This window comes from Nansenia antarctica (assembly GCF_963989245.1).
Source record: "Nansenia antarctica genome assembly, chromosome: 9".
Lineage (NCBI taxonomy): Eukaryota > Metazoa > Chordata > Actinopteri > Argentiniformes > Microstomatidae > Nansenia > Nansenia antarctica.
In genome coordinates, this window is record NC_137679.1 from 18,000,994 (window position 1) to 18,027,891 (window position 26,898).

Sequence of the window (26,898 nt, forward strand, 5' to 3'; positions counted from 1 at the left end):
CCTGCTGGAGAGGAGAGGAGAGGAGAGGAGAGGTGGAGACCTGTACATAACACACACAGACCTTTGACCTTTATCTGACTACGTTAATAACATCACCCAACCCCCCCCCCTCCTCCCTGTCCCCTGGCTCCCCCAATCAGAAAACAAACCAACCCCCCCTCCCTCCCCCTCTCCCCAAAACATAAATAAATCAGAAAACCAACCCCCCTTCCTCCTAGGAGCTCAGGCTGCATGCTGCTGTCTCTCTCTCTCTCTCTCTCTCTCTCTCTCTCTCTCTCTCTCTCTCTCTCTCTCTCTCTCTCTCTCTCTCTCTCTCTCTGCATCCGCGTTGCAGATTCAAAGGAATGAGAGAGAGAGAGGGAGAGAGGGAGAGGGAGAGGGAGGGAGAATTAGAGGTGGGGAGAAAAAAAAACACGAAGGGGGTAGGATTGAACCTGCGCTCGACGTTTGCTTCGTCTCATCTGAGTTTCGTGATGCATTGCGATGTGTTTGCAAACTAAAATACGATCGCTTTTTTGTGATATGTTGCTCCTCTTGTGATGTCCTGGAAACGAACGCATCAGCTGCAGCGTCTTTTGTATTGATCAGCTGTCAGCAGTGTTATTACGGGTACGTTCGTAAATGCACAAACGGTCAGTTCGCTCGGACAAAACCATGTTTTCAGTCAGAGCGCCCATCTCTGAGCGCTCCCAGAGCGCAGAGCTCTGAACTTTGGAACTTTGTTATGTTTTGATATGTGTTGATATGAGAACTTCGAAGTGGTCAGTTTATGAAAATAATACCATAGAATACTAAATAAAATATTTAAATAATAGCCCCCTAGCGTTTGCCGCCATATTGTGACACCCCCCCCCCCCCCAAAGTCCAATCAAAAATGAATAAATATTAGCATCATAAAACAGCAATTTGGAGAAATGCAACACCAGCACACAAAAACGAACAATGTTAGTTGTAATGTACAGTTCTGCAGCCTACTGTTTGTTCTGCATCGGACATGTGTGAAATTGCTGCTGTTCCGTAGCAGTCTGTTTGTATTCTCTGATGTTGTCTGAGTTTGTTTAACACTCAGAAACAGCATTTTTATTCACATTCACATGGCTTTTCTGCTCTCTGGTAAACTAATGATAATGATATTCCAACTGCCCAGTTAAATCCAATCTATTATTTGGCATTCAGTGACATGCTTTTTAAATTATATAACACAGAATATTAGTCAACATTAATATTTAGGGAAGAAAATAAGCCTACTTTTTTTGATGGGGGGCGGTAAGAGGCCTGGATAATGGACAGGGGGGCGCTGGCCCAAAAAAGGTTGAGAACCACTGATCTAGACAGATAGATAGATATGTAGATAGATAGATAGAAAGATAGAAAGATATGTAGACAGACAGACAGACAGACAGATAATGATGTTCCTCTCCCCCCCCCCTCCCCCCCCAGACGGCCATTGTGAGGATCATGAAGATGAGGAAGGTCCTGAAGCACCAGCAGCTCCTAGCCGAGGTCCTCAACCAGCTGTCCTCCCGCTTCAAACCCCGCGTCCCCGTCATCAAGGTACTGTCCCCCCTCACACCCCCCTGCGTCCCCGTCACCAAGGTACTGTCCCCCCTCACACCCCCCCGCGTCCCCGTCATCAAGGTACCGTCCCCCCTCACACCCCCCCGCGTCCCCGTCATCAAGGTACTGTCCTCCCTCACACCCCCCGCGTCCCCGTCATCAAGGTACTGCCCCCCCTCACACCCCCCCGCGTCCCCGTCATCAAGGTACTGTCCCCCCTCACACCCCCCCGCGTCCCCGTCATCAAGGTACTGTCCTCCCTCACACCCCCCCGCGTCCCCGTCATCAAGGTACTGTCCTCCCTCACACCCCCCCGCGTCCCCGTCATCAAGGTACTGTCACCCCTCACACCCCCCCGCGTCCCCGTCATCAAGGTACCTGCAGGGCCGCCCTCCCTACAGGATAAAATACTAAAATAACAATGCATCTGGAGCAGCTTCATACATACATCATTTCAGTTCTAAAACTATCAACTATCGGGAGGCTGGCGGAGGTAGGATTCGGAGGACGGGCTTGTTGTAATGCATGGAATGGTACGAGGAACAGTGTTTGATAGCATTCACTATTCCGTGCCATGCATTACAATGAGCCTGTCCTCCGATTTCTACCTCCACCAGCCTCCCTTCTCAGAGCGCATTGGAGTAGGAGATCTGAGGCTCCACCCCCTTGGGTGTTCTCCTCCAATGCCTTTAGAGAAGGAAGCGAGGGAAGAGGATTGGGAGGAGCTAGAGTTACTTCCTGTTCCTCTGTCACGGGTTGTTTCATCTTTGTTTTGTTTGTTCTTCCAGAAATGTATCGACATCCTGATCGATAAGGAGTACCTGGAGCGCGTGGACGGAGAGAAGGACACGTACAGCTACCTGGCTTAACAACAACAACAACAACAAACAAACGTTTCCATTCTTCTCCTCCACCTTCCCCCTCTTTTTCTTTCTTCTTCATCATCAGTTCTCAATCAGTTCATCATCAGTTCTCGAGTAATAAACAAAACAAAAACAGAAACACACCGTTCGTTTCTCCGCCTGACACCCTGCTGGAGAGGAGAGGAGAGGAGAGGAGAGGTGGAGACCTGTACATAACACACACAGACCTTTGACCTTTATCTGACTACGTTAATAACATCACCCAACCCCCCCCCCTCCTCCCTGTCCCCTGGCTCCCCCAATCAGAAAACAAACCAACCCCCCCTCCCTCCCCCTCTCCCCAAAACATAAATAAATCAGAAAACCAACCCCCCTTCCTCCTAGGAGCTCAGGCTGCATGCTGCTGTCTCTCTCTCTCTCTCTCTCTCTCTCTCTCTCTCTCTCTCTCTCTCTCTCTCTCTCTCTCTCTCTCTCTCTCTCTCTCTGCATTTAAAAAGCAAAAACAAACAACGTCGGAGATATCAGAGGGGGGGCTGTCTGTGTGTTTGGACCGGGCCTGTTAGACCTGTAATCAGCCTCCCTACCCCCCTCCTCCCCCCCACCCCCCCCCCCCCCCCGCCACCAGTACCAGAACAACCATTTGTATAGTGTGGTTCACTTTTTTTTTATGTGTGTTAAATAAAAAGGTTTCTGTATGCCCTCGGATCAGCTTCATTACTGATGATGATGATGATGGGGGGAGGAGGAGGAGATGAAGAAGTAGCAGCTAAGAGGAGTTTTGAGATGTTCTAAGGTGATTGATTGGTCTAGGCTGACTGGTGGGTGGGGCTAGATAGGAGGGCAGTGATTGGTCTAGGCTGACTGGTGGGTTGGGCTAGGTAGGAGGGCAGTGATTGGTCTAGGCTGACTGGTGGGTGGGGCTAGGTAGGATGTGGTCAACCTGGATTAAACATCCTGATAAACTCCTGAGTCCTATCTCTGTCACGATCTACTACAGTATGTGACATACATGCTCCTATCATTTTATTATTATCATCATGCCCTTGAAGTTGTAATCAATCTTGATTATTAATTATTTTTTTAATGATAAATGTGACATGACAAAAGAAAACATTGATGACTGCCAGGTGATTGAACTCGAGGTTATGTTCCTGGTCTAACCTGCCTCTGAAACACTCTTTACCTCAGAAATTAATATGAATTCATCACACTGCAAACACTCCTTTCATCAGGCACTGGGTTTGAGTTTAGAACCTGCGATGTCTGCCAGTCTTCCACTAAAATAAAGACGTTTGTGCCACACAAATGAGGCCATTATATGAAACACACATTATATTTAGGTATTATATGAAGGAATGACATTATATGGAGAGGCTTCACGTTTCATACTCTGGAATATGGGCGGAGTCAGGTGCCAATCAGCCTAGTGGGTCACACCTGAGCTCATCAGGACACTCAGGTCAGTCTGGTCCACAGCTTCTCAGGTCAGTTTGGTCCAGAGCTGCTGTACCGTCTGTGGTGCCACCGTTACCCTTACCGTCTGAATGGATCCTGCTACCGAGACCGGCGCCGGGGGAGTGACCGTGAAGGATGAGCTGTCGGAAAAATGTCAGAAGTTGTTTCTGGAGTTCCTGGAGGAGTGAGTGGGTTTGGTTGTTCCTGGAGGAGTGAGTAGGTTTGGTTGTTCCTGGAGGAGTGAGTAGGTTTGGTTGTTCCTGGAGGAGTGAGTAGGTTTGGTTGTTCCTGGAGGAGTGAGTAGGTTTGGTTGTTCCTGGAGGAGTGAGTGGGTTTGGTTGTTCCTGGAGGAGTGAGTGGGTTTGGTTGTTCCTGGAGGAGTGAGTAGGTTTGGTTGTTCCTGGAGGAGTGAGTGGGTTTGGTTGTTCCTGGGGGAGTGAGTAGGTTTGGTTGTTCCTGGAGGAGTGAGTAGGTTTGGTTGTTCCTGGAGGAGTGAGTAGGTTTGGTTGTTCCTGGAGGAGTGAGTGGGTTTGGTTGTTCCTGGGGGAGTGAGTGGGTTTGGTTGTTCCCGGAGGAGTGAGTGGGTTTGGTTGTTCCTGGAGGAGTGAGTAGGTTTGGTTGTTCCCGGAGGAGTGAGTGGGTTTGGTTGTTCCTGGGGGAGTGAGTAGGTTTGGTTGTTCCTGGAGGAGTGAGTAGGTTTGGTTGTTCCTGGAGGAGTGAGTGGGTTTGGTTGTTCCTGGGGGAGTGAGTGGGTTTGGTTGTTCCCGGAGGAGTGAGTGGGTTTGGTTGTTCCTGGAGGAGTGAGTAGGTTTGGTTGTTCCTGGAGGAGTGAGTGGGTTTGGTTGTTCCTGGGGGAGTGAGTAGGTTTGGTTGTTCCTGGAGGAGTGAGTAGGTTTGGTTGTTCCCGGAGGAGTGAGTAGGTTTGGTTGTTCCTGGAGGAGTGAGTAGGTTTGGTTGTTCCCGGAGGAGTGAGTGGGTTTGGTTGTTCATGGAGGAGTGAGTAGGTTTGGTTGCTTCTGGACCGAAAGCGAACGGTGATCCCAGATCATCTCTGGACAGAGGGAGTCGGAGACTTTCAACTGGGTGGTTTGTTCCCTTTTGACGGCCGTCAAACCTGTCGAATTTCTCTCGCAAAGTCATTTAACAGCAAGTTAAAAGGGAGTTAGGTCAACTTAGCACAAAGCCAACTTTGACCAAATCACGAGTTGGAGGTCAAATGAGCTCTCTTATCTCCCTTCGTAGTTCACCTCTTCACTGCGTCCTGGAAAGTGCGTTTGTGTATATTATTGTTGAAGGTGACAGCTTTCTACCCGCCAGACAGAGGGACAGAGAAGGAAGGGTTGTGTTAGGCTCCAAACTGGCTTGGCGAGGTCATGTTTTATTTCTATAGGATACATGACGTCATCTGTCCATATGACTACAGCCTCGTCTACTGAATCCCCTAATTGACTAATTAATTACCGCCTAAAACCCCCAAACTAAACGCCTTCTAACATCCCAGGATCAGATGCAGAAGCAGGATGCTGTTTGATAGGTTGTGACGTTAGAATTAGAAGGTTCTATCTCCATTTTTGTCAAAATCGAGTTTTTTTTTTTTTTACATAATCTGATCCATTAGGTGTTTATTAATGCCTGTGTGGTGTTATTTTTAAAATTGAGTTAGTAATTCATAAAATACAAAGGTTCCATGACACACAAAACATAATGGAATGTAAAAACGTTGACGCTCAATATCTCTGAACGGAGATAGAACCTTATCATTCTAAACGGAGATAGAACCTTATCATTCTAAACGGAGATAGAACCTTATCATTCTAAACGGAGATAGAACCTTATCATTCTATACGGAGATAGAACCTTATCATTCTAAACGGAGATAGAACCTTATCATTCTAAACGGAGATAGAACCTTATCATTCTAAACGGAGATGGAACCTTATCATTCTAAGCTCACGAGGTAACACCTTGTTTTAGTGTGTGGAGGTTTTGTCTGGATAAACTCAGGATATAGTTCAGAATAACAGCCTAGGACCGGATGAGCAGATGAATTCATCACTAATCAGATTAAAGCACAATCTGGGACCAATTAAGAGGGTAGAGGATGATGAAAAATAGCTAAATAGACCTGATCACAACGTGGGTCATCCCTATGTTCCCACATTTCTAAGTTATCATACTATCAAGGCAGGAATCTCTGTAGGGCTAGGGTTGAACTGAGGGAACATAGGGCTGAGGGAACATGGGACACGTGACGCTAAAGGATAAAGTAGAAGCCGCACACTCCTTCCAGATGCAAGAAGTGTATATTTATTGACAAGTTTCGGCCAGAAGCCTTTGTCAAGTCTTACAAACAAACTAGTGCATGTCAGACAGGTGTAGGCTAGATTGAATTGGCAACACCTACGTGAGATTACACATTACGTCATACACAGTCGGTGTTACATATAAGTTATCAAAAGGCAAAAAAAGACTGTGGCCTCAGTATTCTGGTCCGTCACCAGCACCTCGCCCAAGTTCTCTGCGGTGTGCGTTCTCTTCTTTTTCAATGAAACTAGACACGCTCCCATGACAGCTCCATGCGCATCACGCATTCTCACCTCAGCTTCACGGTCAGGTTCCAGAACCCAGAGGGGGGGCTGCTGTACCTGCACCTCACCTGTACACCCTCACCCCAGGTTCCAGAACCCAGAGGGGGGGCTGCTGTACCTGCCTGATGCAGAGGAGCTGATCCGGCCGGAGAGGAACACCCTGACCGTCAGCTTCACCAACATAGAGCACTTCAACCAGCAGCTGGCCACCGCCATCCAGGAGGACTTCTACAGGTAGATACCGCTGGTTTAATCTGTAGCCTAGTCTGGTTTAATCTGTAGCCTAGTCTGGTTTAATCTGTAGCCTAGTCTGGTTTAATCTGTAGCCTAGTCTGGTTTAATCTGTAGCCTAGTCTGGTTTAATCTGTAGCCTAGTCTGGTTTAATCTGTAGCCTAGTCTGGTTTAATCTGTAGTCTAGTCTGGTTTAATCTGTAGCCTAGTCTGGTTTAATCTGTAGCCTAGTCTGGTTTAATCTGTAGCCTAGTCTGGTTTAATCTGTAGCCTAGTCTGGTTTAATCTGTAGTCTAGTCTGGTTTAATCTGTAGTCTAGTCTGGTTTAATCTGTAGCCTAGTCTGGTTTAATCTGTAGCCTAGTCTGGTTTAATCTGTAGTCTAGTCTGGTTTAATCTGTAGTCTAGTCTGGTTTAATCTGTAGTCTAGTCTGGTTTAATCTGTAGTCTAGTCTGGTTTAATCTGTAGCCTAGTCTGGTTTAATCTGTAGCCTAGTCTGGTTTAATCTGTAGCCTAGTCTGGTTTAATCTGTAGCCTAGTCTGGTTTAATCTGTAGCCTAGTCTGGTTTAATCTGTAGCCTAGTCTGGTAGGACAATGTGGTTTAATCTGTAGTCTAGTCTGGTAGGATAATGTGCTGTGTTCATGTTTAACACTAGAACAGCTGTGCCTTTTTTTACCTACTATAAGAGCCGCCTCGGGGGTCAAATGACCATAGTCTTTACAATGGGAAGCTGCTACTTACACACAACGACCTTTAGTTGGCGCCGTCTTGTAAATTAGCCTGCCTCCTACACAGAGAAACTGCAAGATAGCTTCATGCTAGCTTATCCTGATGTGATGTTGAAAATGTAAGGATACTGGGTGGTAGAACGCACATATCTAGGAAAGGTCATGAAAGGAAAGTCCTGAAATTTGATATAAATATAATAATAATTCTTCGGGAATAAATGTTAACGCTTTCCCCCCCTCAGGGTTTATCCGTACCTGTGCAGAGCGGTGCGCTCCTTTGCAAGGGATCATGGGAAGATCCCAGCCAACAAGGAGTTCTATGTGGCCTTCTCGGAGTTTCCCACAAGAATAAAGTAACTATTACTGTTATCACACCAACGCTACCTTCACTACCATGCTAGATAGTTAACTATTACTGTTATCACACCAACGCTACCTTCACTACCATGCTAGATAGTTAACTATTACTGTTATCACACCAACGCTACCTTCACTACCATGCTAGATAGTTAACTATTACTGTTATCACACCAACGCTACCTTCACTACCATGCTAGATAGTTAACTATTACTGTTATCACACCAACGCTACCTTCACTACCATGCTAGATAGTTAACTATTACTGTTATCACACCAACGCTACCTTCACTACCATGCTAGATAGTTAACTATTACTGTTATCACACCAACGCTACCTTCACTACCATGCTAGATAGTTAACTATTACTGTTATCACACCAACGCTACCTTCACTACCATGCTAGATAGTTAACTATTACTGTTATCACACCAACGCTACCTTCACTACCATGCTAGATAGTTAACTATTACTGTTATCACACCAACGCTACCTTCACTACCATGCTAGATAGTTAACTATTACTGTTATCACACCAACGCTACCTTCACTACCATGCTAGATAGTTAACTATTACTGTTATCACACCAACGCTACCTTCACTACCATGCTAGATAGTTAACTATTACTGTTATCACACCAACGCTACCTTCACTACCATGCTAGATAGTTAACTATTACTGTTATCACACCAACGCTACCTTCACTACCATGCTAGATAGTTAACTATTACTGTTATCACACCAACGCTACCTTCACTACCATGCTAGATAGTTAACTATTACTGTTATCACACCAACGCTACCTTCACTACCATGCTAGATAGTTAACTATTACTGTTATCACACCAACGCTACCTTCACTACCATGCTAGATAGTTAACTATTACTGTTATCACACCAACGCTACCTTCACTACCATGCTAGATAGTTAACTATTACTGTTATCACACCAACGCTACCTTCACTACCATGCTAGATAGTTAACTATTACTGTTATCACACCAACGCTACCTTCACTACCATGCTAGATAGTTAACTATTACTGTTATCACACCAACGCTACCTTCACTACCATGCTAGATAGTTAACTATTACTGTTATCACACCAACGCTACCTTCACTACCATGCTAGATAGTTAACTATTACTGTTATCACACCAACGCTACCTTCACTACCATGCTAGATAGTTAACTATTACTGTTATCTCACCAACGCTACCTTCACTACCATGCTAGATAGTTAACTATTACTGTTATCACACCAACGCTACCTTCACTACCATGCTAGATAGTTAACTATTACTGTTATCACACCAACGCTACCTTCACTACCATGCTAGATAGTTAACTATTACTGTTATCACACCAACGCTACCTTCACTACCATGCTAGATAGTTAACTATTCATCATCCTCCCCCTGCCTCACCCACCTTGTCCCCTCCACCCTCCTTCCCCCCCCATCCTTCCATCCCCTCCCCCATCTCACTGCAATCTCCCTCCCTCCTTCCCTCCACCATCATCCTCCCCCTTGCCTCCCTCCTTCCCTCCACCCTTCTCCCTCCCTCCCTCCCTCCTTCCCTCCATCATCCTCCCCCTGCCTCACCCCCCTTGTCCCCTCCACCCTCCTTCCCTCCCTGCCTCCCTCCTTCCCTCCCTCATCCCTCCCCCATCCTCCCCCCTGCCTCACCCCCCTTGTCCCCTCCACCCACCTCTCCCTCTCTCCCTCTCTCTCTCCCTCCCTCCCTCCCTCCCTCCCTCCCTCCCTCCCTCTCTCCCTCTCTCCCTCTCTCTCTCCCTCCCTCCCTCCCTCCCTCCCTCCCTCTCTCCCTCCCCTCCTCCAGGATCAGGGAGATGGCGTCGGCCCGTATCGGCTCCCTGCTGAGGATCAGCGGCCAGGTGGTCCGGACCCACCCTGTCCACCCGGAGCTGGTGAGCGGCTGCTTCCTGTGTCTGGACTGCCAGGCGGTGGTGAAGGAGGTGGCCCAGCAGTTCCGCTACACCCAGCCCAGCGTCTGCAACAACCCCGTCTGCGCCAACCGCAGACGCTTCCTGCTGGACCCCAACAAGTCACGCTTCGTCGACTTCCAGAAGGTTAGAGGGGAGGGGAGGAGGGGAGGGGAGGGGGGAGGAGGAAGGGAAGGGAGGGAAGGGAGGAGAGGAGAGAGGAGAGGAGGAGGGGAGGGGAGAGAGGGGGGAGGAGGAAGGGAAGGGAGGGGAGGGGGGAGGAGGAAGGGAGGGGAGGGGGGAGGAGGAAGGGAGGGGAGGGGGGAGGAGGAAGGGAGGGGAGGGGGGAGGAGGAAGGGAGGGGAGGGAGAGGAGGAGGGGGAGGAGAGAGGAGAGGAGAGGAGTGGGTGTGTGTGTGTGAGAAATTGTCCATGTGAAATTGTGTGTGTGTGCGTGTAGGACTAACAATTCCACATTTTGTTGTACAATTGTCTCAGAAATAATTGCGATTAACAATATAATTGTTTCACTGTTATGTGACCCAGATAATGTAATAATAATACAGCAACCTATGAAGTAAACCACGCCTCTTTATTATCATGAAACATATTTTTGAACAAACAATTGAGCATGTATCCTCATCAATAAAAAAGTGAGTGCTCATCAATAAAAAAGGGACTGCGTGTCATCTAGTTGTGTAGTTATGTGTTTTTAGCTTGTTCATGTTCTGTCAGCATGTTGTGATTTATGTGTTTAGAGGAGCTGGGGGCCGTTCCACTATGCGAGATTAACTCTGATCCAAGCAATTAACTCTGATCCAGGTTTAAATAAGCTTGCGGTCGGTTCCATCAATGTGGCTCAAATAATTCGCTGCTTGGTTGCTATGCAACATATCCTTCTGAGTCAGATATAATTAGCCTGGTCCCGAGCAGACTTACAGGCTGGCTAACGTAATGCGTGCGTCAAAACAGCTCACAGGCGGAAACTACATCCCGAACGACAGTTCCTCAAGTGTCTTTTAGGAAATATTAGTTCCCACTTCACACGAGATAGATAGATTAGATAGTTTGACTGTGTGATAGATAGATAATTTGATAATTTGAAAGTGTGATCGATCGATAGATAGATAACCTGATATTTTGAAAGTGTGATAGATAGATAGATCGATAGATAAATAAATTAAAAAGTGTAAAAAATTAAATTAAATAAATAGGTATGTCTATCAACTTGCATTGCTTTTGTCACAGCGGTCTGGCTGGTGCAGTGGTTAAGGCAACCAGCTAGAGTTCCGATTTATTTTTAATTTTTTTAATTTTATTTTTTACATTTAACCGAAGCCTTCATGCAAATCGATTTACAACATATATATATCTGTCTAAGTGAATCATCTATCCATCAGTAATCGTAAGAAAAAATAATCTATGCCAGGGTCTAGTTTAAGAACATAATTTACTCAGAAAGGCTTCAAACACCATTGTAATCGTGTCAGTTCTTGTAAATTAGCCTGCACCATCATTTTATAGCCTATATACTTACTATTACTATATTTTAGATGAGATTTTAGATTAGATTCAGACAACGAAATGCAATAAAAAAGTGTGTCTGAAGAGGGATTCGAACCACCGTCTTAAAAAGACGAATAAATACCACGGCAGCGGTAAATACCACTAGGCCATCGTGACGATAAGACGATTTTAGCCTGCTGCTGATATCACCACTGTAGTAAATATTCATTTATTAAAATATGAACATATAACAATAACTAGGGCTAGTATGACCTACGCATTTAATCGGTCAGCAATTTCTTGCCAAACCATTTCCCTCGCCTTGTTAATTGCGGGAGTATTGCACTATTTTACATCTTGTTTTTCCGTCTTCATAAAGATCAATAATTCGGAATGCTGCGCAAATGTAGGACCCCTGCAGAGTGGAGTATCTTCATTTCGACAGATCGACTCTTTGGGGCTCTTTATGTCTGCGTGCACGCGCCCATATCGAGGATTTGTAAGCCGGTGTTCTGTGAACACTCATGACACAAGCCTGATCCTCGTTCGAGGAATCACCTGAGGCTTGAATTCCAATCCCGAGTAGCCTGATCGCCTGATTTATTTCAATCGCCGATATACTAATCCACTTTAGTGGAATGGCCCCCTGATGTTGTTAGCTAGCTAGCTAACATGATGTTCTTTGTTGTTAGCCAGCTAGCTAGCTAGCATGTTGGAGCACAGTCAACATTGCCATTAGACAATTATTTCATAATTGTTACAGGCCCACGCCTGTGTGTGTAGCCTTATTGTGTGTGTGTGTGTGTGTGTGTGTGTGTGTGTGTGTGTGTGTTTGCAAGCAGCAGCACAATCATCATCGTGTGTGTGTGTTCTACTTTGGCTTGTGTGCCTGTGTGTGTGTGTGTGTGTGTGTGTGTGTGTGTGTGTGCCTGCCCCCTCCCCCAGGTGCGTATCCAGGAGACCCAGGCGGAGCTGCCCCGGGGCTCCATCCCCCGCAGCGTGGAGGTGGTGCTGCGGGCGGAGGCGGTGGAGTCGGCCCAGGCGGGCGACCGCTGTGACTTCACCGGGACGCTCATAGTCGTACCTGACGTGGCGGCGCTGGCTGTGGCTGGTAGGGGCAGCTAACCCTACTAACTAACCCTAACCCTACTAACTAACCCTACTAACTAACTAACCCTAACCCTACTAACTAACCCAACTAACTAACTAACCCTTACCCTACTAACTAACTAACTAACCCTACTAACTAACTAACCCTACTAACTAACAAACTAACCCTAACCCTACTAACTAACCCAACTAACTAACTAACCCTAACCCTACTAACTAACTAACTAACTAACCCTACTAACAAACTAACCCTACTAACTAACAAACTAACCCTAACCCTACTAACTAACCCTACTAACTAACTAAATAACCCTAACCCTACTAACTAACCCAACTAACTAACTAACCCTAACCCTACTAACTAACTAACCCTACTAACTAACCCTACTAACTAACAAACTAACCCTAACCCTACTAACTAACCCTACTAACTAACAAACTAACCCTAACCCTACTAACTAACCCTACTAACTAACTAACCCTAACCCTACTAACTAACCCAACTAACTAACTAACACTAACCCTAACCCTACTAACTAACTCTACTAACTAACAAACTAACCCTAACCCTACTAACTAACCCTACTAACTAACTAACCCTACTAACTAACCCTACTAACTAACTAACCCTACTAACTAACCCTAACCCTACTAACTAACTAACTAACTAACTAACCCTACTAACTAACTAACCCTACTAACTAACTAACTAACCCTAACCCTACTAACTAACCCTAACCCTACTAACTAACTAACTAACCCTACTAACTAACTAACTAACCCTAACCCTACTAACTAACCCTACTAACTAACTAACCCTAACCCTACTAACTAACCCTACTAACTAACTAACCCTCACCCTACTAACTAACTGGCTGTGGCTGGTAGGGGCAGCTAACCCTATGACCCTACCAGACATAAACCCCTAGCCCCTAGTCCCTAGCTCCTAGCTGCTAGCCCCCAGCCCTTAGCCCCTAACTCCGTCTGCTGTCAGGCCTGCAGAGTCACTCCCCATCTTCTGCCGTAGACTAAAGACCTCCATCTCTTCAGGCTGCACCTTAACTGTCCCTCCTGAACAGATATCTCTCTGGTCTGCTTCCTCCCTCTCCCTCCCCCTCCCCCCTCTCTCCCTCCCCCCCCTCCCCTCCCCTCCCCCCCCTCTCCCTCCCTCCAGGGACCAGGTCAGAGACCAGCACCAAGGTGACGGGGGGGCGGGAGGGCTTCGAGGCGGACGGCATCGCGGGGCTGAAGGCCCTGGGGGTCCGGGACCTCTCCTACAGGACGGCCTTCCTGGCCTGCTACGTGGCCCCCACCAACCCCCGGGTACCTACACACTACACCATACACACTACACCCTACACACTACACACTACACCCTACACACTACACCATACACACTACACACTACACACTACACCCTACACACTACACACTACACCCTACACCCTACACCCTACACCCTACACACTACACCCTACACACTACACACTAGACCCTACACCCTACATACTACACACTACACCCTACACCCTAGACACTACACCCTACACACTACACACTACACACTACACCCTACACCCTACACACTACACCTTCCTGGCCTGCTACGTAGCCCCTACCAACCCCCGGGTACCTACACACTACACCCTACACACTACACCCTACACACTACACACTACACCTTCCTGGCCTGCTACGTGGCCCCCACCAACCCCCGGGTACGCCCTACACCCTAGACACTACACACTACAGCACCGCTGGACTGGCCATACAATCTTTCTGCCCGCTGGCAGATGGGCCGCGCTAGTTTTGGGCAGGTCGGGCCGCCTGACACCCCCCCCCCCCCCCCCCCCCCCCCCAAAAAAAAAAAAAAAAAAAACTAGCGCGGCCCAAAATAGCACGGCATCAACTAGCGCTGAATCAAGCGGCGGCCCCCATTTATACTAACACATGGGCTGGCCCAATCACATGCTTAGGCCCTGCTGTCCATCGGCCCCCTCCCCCACTCTGATCCCTCGGCCGACAACCCAAGTACAGTGTCATGTTAGTAGATAAGATAGTGAAAGGGGGTGCCCAGAAAATTAGGGAGAAAAAAAGTAAGAAGCTAGCAGAGGATGCCTCAAAATGTCAGAAACTGACAGATATGTTCTCTGCATCGACTGTGGGGGCTAGGCCTACTACAGCTGCGGCTGCCACAGCAAAATATTTACCGCTAACTAACGTTAGCACTGATGTGCCGTTAGCAATTGAGGAGGAGACAGGACACAGCTAGAGAGGTAAGCAATGTTGTTACTTGGTTTTACAAAAGCAAAGTTATGTTAGTCGCTTGCATTGGCCAGATTAAGGGAGCAGCAGCAGAGAATGTCTTATGACTTATGCTAACCCGTACAGGCAGCATGATTGCATTGCGCTTCACCAGGACTTGGCTGGAATTCATGCACACACAGTGATCTCTCTCGTGGTGTAACGTTAGTGCTGCTTGGCTGTGGACTCTATAGCTAACGTTAGATGGGGGTGTTCTGCATTTTGTGACTTTCTATTTTGTTGCTAGCTAGCAAGTTGAGGTATCACTGTCACTGACATAAATGCAATACCAACAATGGGTGTTAATAATACTTTTTATTTGAAAAAATATATATTAAAAAAAAAATATCTACACTAGCCTAGTTCAGAACTAATGAATGCTTTTTATTGCATGGAGAAATAAAACTCATGCAGTCTGCAACCCAATAATGTTGTCTTGCAACCTTCCATTTGAAATGACTGGGCTTCTGGTGTAACATAATGCAATCATGCAGCCTGTGTGTACATGTACCGTATTTTCCGCACTATAAGGCGCACTTAAAAGCCTTTATTTATTTTTTAAAACGACAGTGCGCCTTATAACCCGGAGCGCCTTATATATGGATCAATTTGTTAATTGGTTGATCCATACTGGTTGTACACGGCGCTCAAGGCGCTCTGTCAAAATGTTTCAGTACGACTGGTAAACTACAAAGCCGCACCGCTTGCAGCATTACGGTAATCAGTAAACACCGGTGTTGTGCCTACTCACAGTCCCACACCACAAGACCCCAAGTAAAGAAGACTAAACAGAGTTTCCGAGGGAACAAAGCGAGATGGCCACAGTTAGACACAGTTAGACACAGTTAGAGGACAAACACAGTTAGAGGACAAACTCGAACAGTGGGTTGTTGAACAGAGAGCCGCAAGTAGAAGCGTCTCTACAGTCACTATTCGAATGAAGGCAACAGCGCGAGCACGGGACATGAACATCGATGAATTTCGAGGCGGTCCTTCTTGGTGCTTTCAACTTGAAGTTGAATATATCGATATAATAAACAACAGTTTAACGATCACTAAACACTTATAATGTGTGTATTGGATTCATTATTCTCGTTTGCCGGAGGCTACCGGTAAGGGAGGGTTGAAACATACTTTCGTTTTAGCTCGTGTTCAAAAGTAAGAACTGTGTGTTCATCTTGTTATGTGTAGTTATGTGTTTTTAGTATGTCGATGTTCTCCCAGTATGTTGTCATGTTATTAAAATACAGTTTGGACCTTCGTAGCGATGTGTTTTGTTAGCAGCGTTCGTAGCTGTGGCTGCGTTCAGATTCAGAGTCACTTTTCTCCCATTCAGTGTTTGAGGTGAACCAACATTCAAATACGCCTGTCGTGTTCAATCTTTCTCTGATTTGAATGTATGACACATCATTTGAAAGCTTACAATCTGTAGTTTAAGCATGTGTACAAACTGAAAAATGACGTTACACATTTCACCAGGAGCTGTCACATATTGGTTGTTGGTTATAATTGTATAGCCTATTGGTTGTTTTCTGGTGTTTTATTGTTTTGCTCTGTTTGTAGTCTACTTGATGTATTTTTATCAGCTGTTGAATCACCACAGCGGTTAATCCACTAATAGAGATAATACCAGATTGAAAATGCTTGTAGCTAACTACTCTATAGCTCGTGGTCGCAGCTATTGCGAATTGCTATTCACGCGAGTCAGCTGTGAATCACCGCAGGTCCTTGACGCTTGTTGCAAAAATGGATGACGAACGGCTGATACTTGAGGTGGAAAAAAAAATAAAAAATTGACAGTGGAGCAGGTAGAACATTGACGGTGAGAACGCTCAGGTGGAGCATGGACCACGGGAAGTTGACACAACACCGATGGAGAGGTGACGCAACGCAGTAGGTGGAGCTTGGGCGTAACGCAACCCCAGTCAAACGTTTGACTGCAGTATTTTCTATTCTATGCGCCTTATAATCCGGTGCGCCCTGTATATGAAAACAGTTCTAAAATAGGCCATTCATTGAAGGTGCGCCTTATAATCCGGTGCGGATTATAGGGTTTTTTACAAATGGTATATTCAACAGACTGCCAGCATGTTGATCGGCGGTGTCGGACCGATTGTGTTGGGCCGGTCTGAGCCACATGGCAGGGCCTAATTTTTGTCCCAGTCCAGCCCTGTACTACACACTACACCCTAGACCCTAGACCTTCCTGGCCTGCTACGTAGCCCCCACCAACCCCCGGGTACGCCCAGACATAGCCCTGATGGACCCCTCCACCCTAGACACTACATCCTAGACCCTACTCCCGATACCTTAGACACTAGCCCCTCGACGCTCAATGGGGCAAGGAGTTTTTGAAAAGGCGGCAAACTGTCTATCCTGAGGTGTGTGTGTGTCCGTGTCTGTGTGTCCGTGTATGTGCATCCGTCCAGTTTGGTGGTAAGGAGCTGCGTGTGGAGGACCAGTCAGCGGAGAGTGTGAAGAGCCAGATGACGGTGCAGGAGTGGGAGAAGGTGTTTGAGATGAGCCAAGACAAGAACCTCTACCACAACCTCTGTTCCAGCCTGTTCCCCACTATACATGGTACTGACTAACCTTAACTACCCCTAACTAACCTTAACTACCCCTAACTAACCTTAACTAACCCTCTACCACAACCTCTGTTCCAGCCTGTTCCCCACTATACATGGTACTAACTACCCCTGACTAACCTTAACTAACCCTGACTAACCCTAACTACCCTTAACTACCCCTGACTAACCCTAACCCTCTACCACAACCTCTGTTCCAGCCTGTTCCCCACTATACATGGTACTAACTACCCCTGACTAACCCTGATTTTTATTAATTTAATTTTGCCATTAGCAGACGCTTTTAATCCAAAGCGATTTAGAATCAGAATCAGAAGACTTTATTGCCATGACATGTAAACATGTTAGGAATTTGGTTTGGGACAATGGAGCACGGTTTACAGCAGGACAGGTGCAAGACAGGACAAGACAGTGCAAACCAACATCAAAGTGCAAGAGTCATAATTAATATAAATATAAAGTGCAGAGATCAAGTGTTCAAGTGTTCATATCCAGACAGTCCAAAGCTCTCTGGGTGGGGGTGGAGGGAGGGTAGATAGATAGGGGTCAGTTCAGGGGGGGGGGCAGCGGCATTTAGGAGCCGGATGGCTGTGGGGAAAAAGCTGTGTGCATGTCAAGCCTTCACAGTTTTTAGGGACCGCACCCTCCTGCCTGAGGGGAGCGGGGCGAAGAGACCGTGTCCTGGGTGTGCGGGGTCAGCTATGATCTTCCTGGCCCTCCCCAAAGCCCTACTTTTAAACAGGGCCTCAAGGGGGGGCAAAGGGCAGCCAATCACCCTCTCCGCCGAGCGTATCACCCGCTGCAGCTTGGCCTTGTCCTTGGCCGCTGCAGCGGGGAACCAGATGATGATGGCGGAGGTGACGATGGACTCAATGATGGCCGTGTAGAAGTTCACCAGCGTGGTCTTTGGAAGGTGGAATTTCCTGAGCTGCCTCAGGAAAAACAGTCACTTCTGGGCCTTTTTTGTGAGGGCGTCGATGTTGGGCCCCCACTTCAAGTCCCGAGAGACTGTCACCCCAAGGAAGCGGCATGACTCTACTGTGGTGACTGGAGTGCCTCCCAGTATGATTGGAGAGGGAGGGGGTGGGTTCCTCCTGAAGTCCACTATCAGCTCCACTGTCTTAAGAACATTCAGCTCTAGGTTGTTCCGGGTGCACCAGGAGACTATGACTATGGCTATGGCTGAATTACAGGGACATTCCTGGAGTAATTGAGGGCAAAGTGCCTTACTCAAGGGCACACTAGTAGTGGTGTGGTTTCAGGCGGGATTTGAACTCACAACCTTCCGATCACGTCCAACTCACTATCCACTAGACCACCACTACCCCAGTGCCCAGTACACACACACACACACACACACACACACACACACACACTACACACCCTGACTAACCTTAACTACCCCTAACTAACCTTAACTAACCCTCTACCACAACCTCTGTTCCAGCCTGTTCCCCACTATACATGGTACTGACAGGGTTAACCCTGACTAACCCTAACTAACCCTGACCATATCTGGTACTGAGTTTATGTAATTATAATTAATAACAGTTTATTTACAATGCAATCAACTTGTCAATCAATTGCGGGAATGTGGTATTTTCTGCTCTAGACACGGGGTCAGCCATAGTCACCCCTGGAGCAATTAGGGGGTTAAGTGCCTTGCTCAAGGGCACATGCAGCTCCCTTCTGAGGCGTGGATCGAACCAGCGACCTTCGGGTTGCTATCCGGCGTCTAACCTCTAGGCTACCTCCCTTGCCCCTTGTTATTAGCACACATGTTGTTATGCTGAATGTGGGATGTTGAAGTTGTGTGTAAACAATGTTTTGGCTTCAAGTATGAAAACGTGTGAATGAAACACGTTTAAAAACCCCTCCCTCTGTTGCCAGGCAACGACGAGATCAAGAGGGGCATCCTCCTGATGCTGTTTGGGGGCGTTGCCAAGACGACCATGGAGGGCACGTCACTGAGGGGCGATGTGAACGTCTGCATCGTAGGAGACCCCAGCACCTCCAAGAGCCAGTTCCTCAAGTACACACACACATACACACACACACACTACACACAGACGCACACTACACACACACACACTACACACACACACACATACACTCATAGGGCTTTCACACCGGCAAAGAACCGTGCCGGTTCACGTTCGCGAACCAAGTCTGGAACCGGCCGGCGCGTTCAGACCGAAGCTCAATTGGTTCGGAACCTGAAAAGTTGGTTCGCAGCGGGCACCAAAAAATAGTGGTTCTCAAGCGCGAACCAAAACGTAGAACAGTCACGTCGTCAGTGGGTGTGTCATATTCTAGGCTGCAGAGACCAGCAAGGAGGAAGTAGACAAAATGTAATCTAATCTAAATCTAATCATTAGTGATCAAAAACAATATCAAAAGTGTCATTATTCTCTCTATCTTCCTCACATGCTCAGCAAACACACACGCGCGCGGACATGCGCGAACGCGAATTTCGTAAGCCATTTCTATTCCAGTAACGGAGCAGCTGATTAGTAAAAGAACGCATATAGAAAGTGTATTTTGTTTTGTTTCACAGAAAATTGAGTTTATTTCAGATACTGTGGTGGAAGATATTATCCTCTTTTCCAGTGAAGTAGCTGCCATCTAGTTGTGACATTTTTGTTTATCCCGCCCCTTCATCACCCAGCGTTGATGACGCGGATGGTTCAGGTTACACTGGTATGAACGCGGGCTCGTTCGCCAGACAGCACCAAGGTTCGGAGGTTTCCGAACGCGAACGCGAACCGGCACGGTTCTTTGCCGGTGTGAAAGCCCCCTGACAGACGCACACACACACACACACAGACGCACACATACACACAGACGCACACTACACACTACACTACACACACTCTACACACACACTACACACACTACAGACACACACACACACCACACACACTCTACAGACAAACACACACACCTCTACAGGGAGGTATTCAATCAACGTCACTAAAGGAAAAACTAGGCTTGTTTGATCTTGTGTGTGTGATGTTAACCTGTGTGTGTGTGTGTGATGTTAACCTGTGTGTGTGTGATGTTAACCTGTGTGTGTGTGTGTGTGATGTTAACCTGTGTGTGTGTGATGTTAACCTGTGTGTGTGATGTTATCGTGTGTGTGTGTGTGTGTGTGTGTGTGTGATGTTAACCTGTGTGTGTGTGTGTGTGTGTGTGTGTGTGTGTGCAGACACGTGGAGGACTTCGCCCCCAGGGCGGTGTACACCAGTGGGAAGGCCAGCAGCGCCGCCGGCCTGACAGCAGCCGTGGTCAGAGACGAGGAGTCTCACGAGTTCGTCATCGAGGCCGGAGCCCTCATGCTGGCTGACAACGTAGGCATCGCCACGGCAACAGCTTTTATCTACCGTGTGTGTGTGTGTGTGTGTGTGTGTGTCAGGGGAGGCTGGTGGAGGTAGAAATCGGAGGTCAGGCCAGCCTCCCTTGCTGTGTTGCTACAGGACAGAAGCTACTGTGTCTCCATTGGCTAGTTTGTGTCTGACCAAATTAAAATGACATGTGGGGTTCCACAAGGATCAATCCTTGGCCCCCTCCTATTCAATCTCATTTCAGTCGTGTGTGTGTGTGTGTGTGTGTGTCTCTCTCTCTCTCTCCAGGGAGTGTGTTGCATCGATGAGTTTGACAAGATGGACATAAAGGATCAGGTGGCCATCCACGAGGCCATGGAGCAGCAGACCATCTCCATCACCAAGGCTGGCGTCAAGGTACACACACACACACACACACACACACATACATACATACACACACAGTCAGATGGTTAGGTTATGATGCCTCTTCACAACTCTCTGCCTCTTCATTACTTCTTGCACTTGTTCTTATTGACGATGACTGATGTATAGTTGTTTCACTTACTTCTGTGTGTGTGTGTGTGTGTGTGTGTGCGCATGCGCCCGGAGTAGGTTGGCCGCAGGTACACCTCGGGAAGCTGTTTGTTTGCTTTTGCGATATAAAAACATAAACAGGCTTGTATGAACATCTAGACGCATGCACACCCGTTGTAATTGCCACCGTTAATGCAATAGGCGCAGATTAGAGATGCAGTGGCAACTTATATGGACAATGTGCTTGATCGCGTGTATCAAGCTAGCCTACAAGGAAGCTCTGCTCACCGGGAGAGTTCACCAGCTGATGCGTCCTCGGGACCCCTCTCGCGAAGAACCGGGGGGTGAGGCGTCAGACCCGGCGACCTTTCTGCAGTATGTCCGCCCGCTGTCAGAGCAGCAATGGATGGCTTTTCAGGCCCTTGAGAAGAGCTACCGGCACCGATTGAACATCAAGCGGCTGCACGAGAGGATTTATGTTTCCTCGGGGGATCCGGGGAAGTGGATGCGGCTCGCGGCTCTGCTGAATGGAATATTTTTTAAGAACAGAGTTTTTACATCGCAAAGCCATGGGGGTAAACCATTCAGCTTGCAACTCCTGAAATACTCTGCAAGAGTACTGAAGAAATTCCCTCCAGTGCGCCCGTGTCCTGACGTTTTAACGTCGGTCTCTACATCTGACTGGATACGCGACCAGCTATGTTTCATGCGCGACACCGTTCTGCCCTCGCTGCAGAGAGAGAGGACCGCGAGCCGGAGTCGCGGTGGGAACCGCGGGGTGAGCAGGAATAAACTGGCCTATCTCTGGTCGCACAGGAGATCAAAGGCGATCCAAGTCATTTTAAACAACAGTATGTATCCCGATCCCCCTCCCTGCCCGAGTGACATTACAGCCATACAGAATTACTACGATACAAAGTGTCAAAACAACCGGTCAGGTGACGACCTCCCACCACCGCCTTGGCATGGTGAGGTGACATTACCCAATCCACCTTTCCTCCCTGACACCTCACACTTCACCGTCCAGGAGGTGGAGTGTGTTTTGCACAGCCTTCCCAACAACAAGGCCAGTGGCTCAGATGGGGTGACATACGAGGCACTGAAATCCACACAGTCTTGTCAGACATTAACAACTGTTTTTAATGTCTGTTTGGAGAATAAGCGAGTTCCAGATTCATGGAAAGGAGCATTGATACATCGCATCCCAAAGAAAGGCAATATCCCTGAAGATCCAACAACATGGAGGGACATCTCTCTTCTCCCTACCATCTATAAGGTGTTCATGAAGTGCATACTGGCCCGAGTCCTGCCCTGGTTGGTGGATGCTAACATCTTGTCCACCAAACAGAAGGCTTACATCAGCAGGATGGGTATGGATGAGCATGTGTTCTGCCTTAAGACAGGGATAGATGACTTTAAACATCAGTCATGTAAACTCTTTACAGTCTTTCTTGATTTTAGAGATGCTTTTGGGACATTAGCTCACAATATAATGATTAGATCACTGGAAGAGATACAGCTACCCCAGCTATTCATTGACATTGTGAGAGATGTGTACCGAAGCTCCACCATCCAAGTAATCTGTGGGAAGCAGCTCACTCGCCCAACACCACTTCAGACAGGCATTAAAACTGGCTGTCCATGGAGCGCGGTTAATTTCATAATTGCCATCAACCAGTGGATTAAGTGGCTGTGTCAGTGTGCCCCTGAGGGTGTCATCTCCCCCAACCCAGTGCAGGGCTACGCAGATGATGTTGTCCTGGCCTCCAGGGAAGAGAGCGTCATCAAGAACATGCTCTGCAGGACGGATAGTTTTTTGGAATGGTCTGGCCTGGAGGTCAAAGCCAGCAAATGCGCTGTCCTGTATGAGAGGCGGAGTGGGGGGAACAGGTGGTACCACTCAAAAACAGACACACCCCCTGTGTTCTCTTTAGCAACACAGCCCATTCGTGTAAATTCTCTTCATGAGACACCCATATCTTGGACATAAAATTAACATCGCAGGAGTGTGGAAGGAGCAAGTCAATAACATCCTGACTGAGTTCACTTCCAGGCTGGACTTGATAGACAATTGTCCTCTGCCACTAACTATGAAGTTAGAAGCCATCAGGCAGGTGGCCCTGTCCAAAGTTCAGCACCTCTTCTCCAATGTCCACATCCCCCAGAAAGTGCTGTGTGAAATGAACAACAAGACTGTGAGCGTAGTGCGCAGGTGGCTTGGACTCAATTCACACAGCACCCGTGACATCATCTTTCATCCCCAGTGGGAGGGAGGGCTAGGGGTCCCCGATGTAGAATGGATCTACACCAGCATGAGAATTTCCGCTTAACAACGACAACAAGGACGTCAGGGAGCTGGCCCGCTCCTCCATGTTCCTGGACCTGAGGAGAAGGAAGGTCCCAGTTGCCAGGGGGGCGGAGCCCCACTTCCTTGGGTTCAAGAGGAAACCCAGCGGAAAATTGGACACTCATTCCGCTGGTTTTGGAGTTTGGTCTGATTGGCCAGACCTGAATGACCTCCGTGTCCGAGCCGGGGTGTACCTGGAGTGGGTGCGGTCTGACTCTGAGACTGTTCGGGTCTCAGAGAACTGTATATCTGACCCTCTCACACAGGTCAGGGCAACAGCCTCCTTTGCTGGACAGAGCCACCAGCTAACATCTAGAGGGGCCAGACGGACTCTCATGGACCTTCATCAACATCAACAACAACAACACTGGACTGGTCTGAAACTCCAGGGAAAACTGGCATGTCTTCCCACAGCTGATCACTCTGTTTCTCATTCTTTTCTAAAAAAAACACTGCACTCGATGAGGACTGTCATATTCACAACCAAGGCCAGATTACAAGTCCTTCCTACCAGACTCAACCTCTCTATTTGGTTTCCTTCCACTCAGGTTCCTCATTGCTTGCACCACACCACAGAACAGGTTACAGAAACACTATCACACATCTTGAATGGCTGTTATGTTTACAAAGGAATGTATATAGCACGTCATGACAGAATTGTGAGCCTTATAGTAAAGGACATATCACTCCACTTCCCAGTTACAGTGAAAATGTATACACATGCTTGTGTCAATGCATCTTTGTTCAATTTCTGTAATGACCAATGTCACTTTTCACAGTTGTCTGCTAACACACCAGATGTTATTGTTGTTAATGAAGAGTCCAGAGAGGTGTCTGTATTAGAGGTAGCATGCACCTTTGATATAAGCCTAGAGGAAGCCTTCATGACTAAGGTCATGAAATACCAGCAGCTTGTAGATACCATCTCAGAGCTAGGCTATAGGTGTACGCTATTAGTCTTTATATTTGGCAGTCTTGGACATGTGCACAGATTGGTTGTCAGAGGACTACGTCTACTGGGAATGTCCAAGGGAGAAGCAAAAAGGCTCAGCAAGTATTGCTCTGTCTCTGCGATTATTGACAGCCGCCATATATGGCGGAGACGGTGTTACTTGTACCCGTGAGTCTTGTCCTGTTGTATGTGAAAGACATTGTCCATGTCTGTTTGTGAATGCATCCCATCTGTGCCTTCAGTATTTGTGTCCCTGTATACTTGTTTCTATGTGGACATAAATAAATGATTAAAATGTGATAACCTGTGTGTGTGTGTGTCAGGCCACCCTGAACGCGAGGACGTCCATCCTGGCAGCAGCCAACCCCATTGACGGCCGCTACAACCGCTCCAAGTCCCTGAAGCAGAACGTCAACATGTCAGCGCCCATCATGTCCCGCTTCGACCTCTTCTTCATCCTCATAGACGAGTGTAACGAGGTGGGAGGCCGGGGGAGGCTGGGGGAGGTAGAACACCAGGGGAGGCTGGGGGAGGTAGAACACCAGGGGAGGCTGGGAGAGGTAGAACACCAGGGGAGGCTGGGGGAGGTAGAACACCAGGGGAGGCTGGGGGAGGTAGAACACCAGGGGAGGCTGGGGGAGGTAGAACACCAGGGGAGGCTGGGGGAGGTAGAACACCAGGGGAGGCTGGGGGAGGTAGAACACCAGGGGAGGCTGGGGGAGGTAGAACACCAGGGGAGGCTGGGGGAGGTAGAACACCAGGGGAGGCTGGGGGAGGTAGAACACCAGGGGAGGCTGGGGGAGGTAGAACACCAGGGGAGGCTGGGGGAGGTAGAACACCAGGGGAGGCTGAGGGAGGCCGGGGAACTGGGGAAATCACCTAGCTCGACCTGATCCTAGATCAGAGAAAACAATCTGGCCCCTGCATTTGAACAAAACTCCATCATCTCAATGTGTAAAAACCTCATTTTAGGTGAGGATGCTAAACTATTAGCTTCAGACTTGCAGCTGTTGTGTTTGATTCAGTGTGTTGCTATTGTAAACTACTACTAAGGCCTGTGTGATTTCAGTGTGTTTTAAGTTAGCATCGAAGCTAGCTGTGACATCGCTAGGGTTTTGCTGCTTTTACGATAACCAAAAACAAAATGGCGGCCTGTCCTGATCCTGATTCAACCGGGTGACTGTGTCTGTCTGTCTCTGCTTCCGTGCACCTCCTCCTGGTTGCCTAGGTAACGGACTACGCCATCGCCCGGCGCATCGTGGACCTGCACTGCCGCGGCACGGAGTCCGTACAGCGCGTCTACGAGACGCAGGAGATCCAGAGGTACATCCTGTTCGCCAGGCAGTTCCAGCCCAAGGTAAGCCCCGCCCCTTAACCCCACCCCCAAGGTAAGCCCCGCCCCTTAACCCCACCCCCAAGGTAAGCCCTGCCCCTTAACCCCTCCCCCAAGGTAAGCCCTGCCCCTTAACCCCACCCCCAAGGTAAGCCCTGCCCCTTAACCCCACCACCAAGGTAAGCCCCGCCACTTATTATTATTATTATGTATTATTACACACACACACCCTCCCTCCCTCCCCAGATCACCCCCGAGGCCCAGGAGTTCGTAGTGGACCAGTACCACTAACACCCTCCCTCCCTCCCTCCCCCCCCTCCTCCCTCCCCTCCCCCCCCTTCCCCAGATCACTCCAGAGGCCCAGGAGTTCGTAGTGGATCAGTACCACTAACACCCTCCCTCCCCTCCCCCCCCCTCCCTCCCCTCCCCCCCCTTCCCCAGATCACTCCAGAGGCCCAGGAGTTCGTAGTGGACTAGTACCACTAACACCCTCCCCCCCCCCCTCCCTCCCTCCCCCCCCCCCCTCCCTCCCCTCCCCCCCCCTTCCCCAGATCACTCCAGAGGCCCAGGAGTTCGTAGTGGACCAGTACCACTAACACCCTCCCCCCTCCCTCCCCCCCCCCTTCCCCAGATCACCCCAGAGGCCCAGGAGTTCGTAGTGGATCAGTACCACTAACACCCTCCCCCCTCCCTCCCTCCCCCCCCCCCCCCCTTCCCCAGATCACCCCAGAGGCCCAGGAGTTCGTAGTGGATCAGTACCACTAACACCCTCCCCCCTCCCTCCCTCCCTCCCCCCTCCCTCCCTCCCCTCCCCCCGCTTCCCCAGATCACCCCACAGGCCCAGGAGTTCGTAGTGGATCAGTACCACTAACACCCTCCCCCCACCCTCCCTCCCCCTCACTCCCCAGATCACCCCACAGGCCCAGGAGTTCGTAGTGGACCAGTACCACTAACACCCTCCCTCCCCCCTCCCTCCCTCCCTTCCCCCCTCCCTCCCCAGATCACCCCAGAGGCCCAGGAGTTCGTAGTGGACCAGTACCGGGCCCTGAGGCAGAGGGACGCGGGCGGCAGCGGCAAGTCGGCCTGGAGGATCACCGTCCGCCAGCTGGAGAGCATGCTGCGTCTGTCTGAGGCCATGGCCCGCATGACCTGCTCTGACCTGGTATGA

General features: G+C 48.6%; 1 protein-coding gene across 1 annotated transcript; it reads left to right on the plus strand.

Annotated features, from left to right (window-relative positions):
* Positions 1-3,964: 3,964 nt before the first annotated feature.
* On the plus strand, positions 3,965-26,898 carry LOC308165416 (maternal DNA replication licensing factor mcm6-like; the record flags this gene model as incomplete). The annotated part of the gene is made up of 17 exons (XM_080539572.1): positions 3,965-4,059; positions 6,551-6,697; positions 7,668-7,778; positions 9,629-9,878; positions 12,182-12,347; positions 13,521-13,669; positions 17,080-17,230; positions 19,129-19,270; positions 20,447-20,588; positions 20,871-20,978; positions 21,361-21,673; positions 22,832-22,975; positions 23,103-23,293; positions 24,721-24,876; positions 25,626-25,754; positions 26,362-26,385; positions 26,731-26,898. The coding sequence occupies 17 exons, from the start codon at positions 3,965-3,967 to the stop codon at positions 26,896-26,898; spliced, it is 2,586 nt and encodes an 861-aa protein (XP_080395698.1).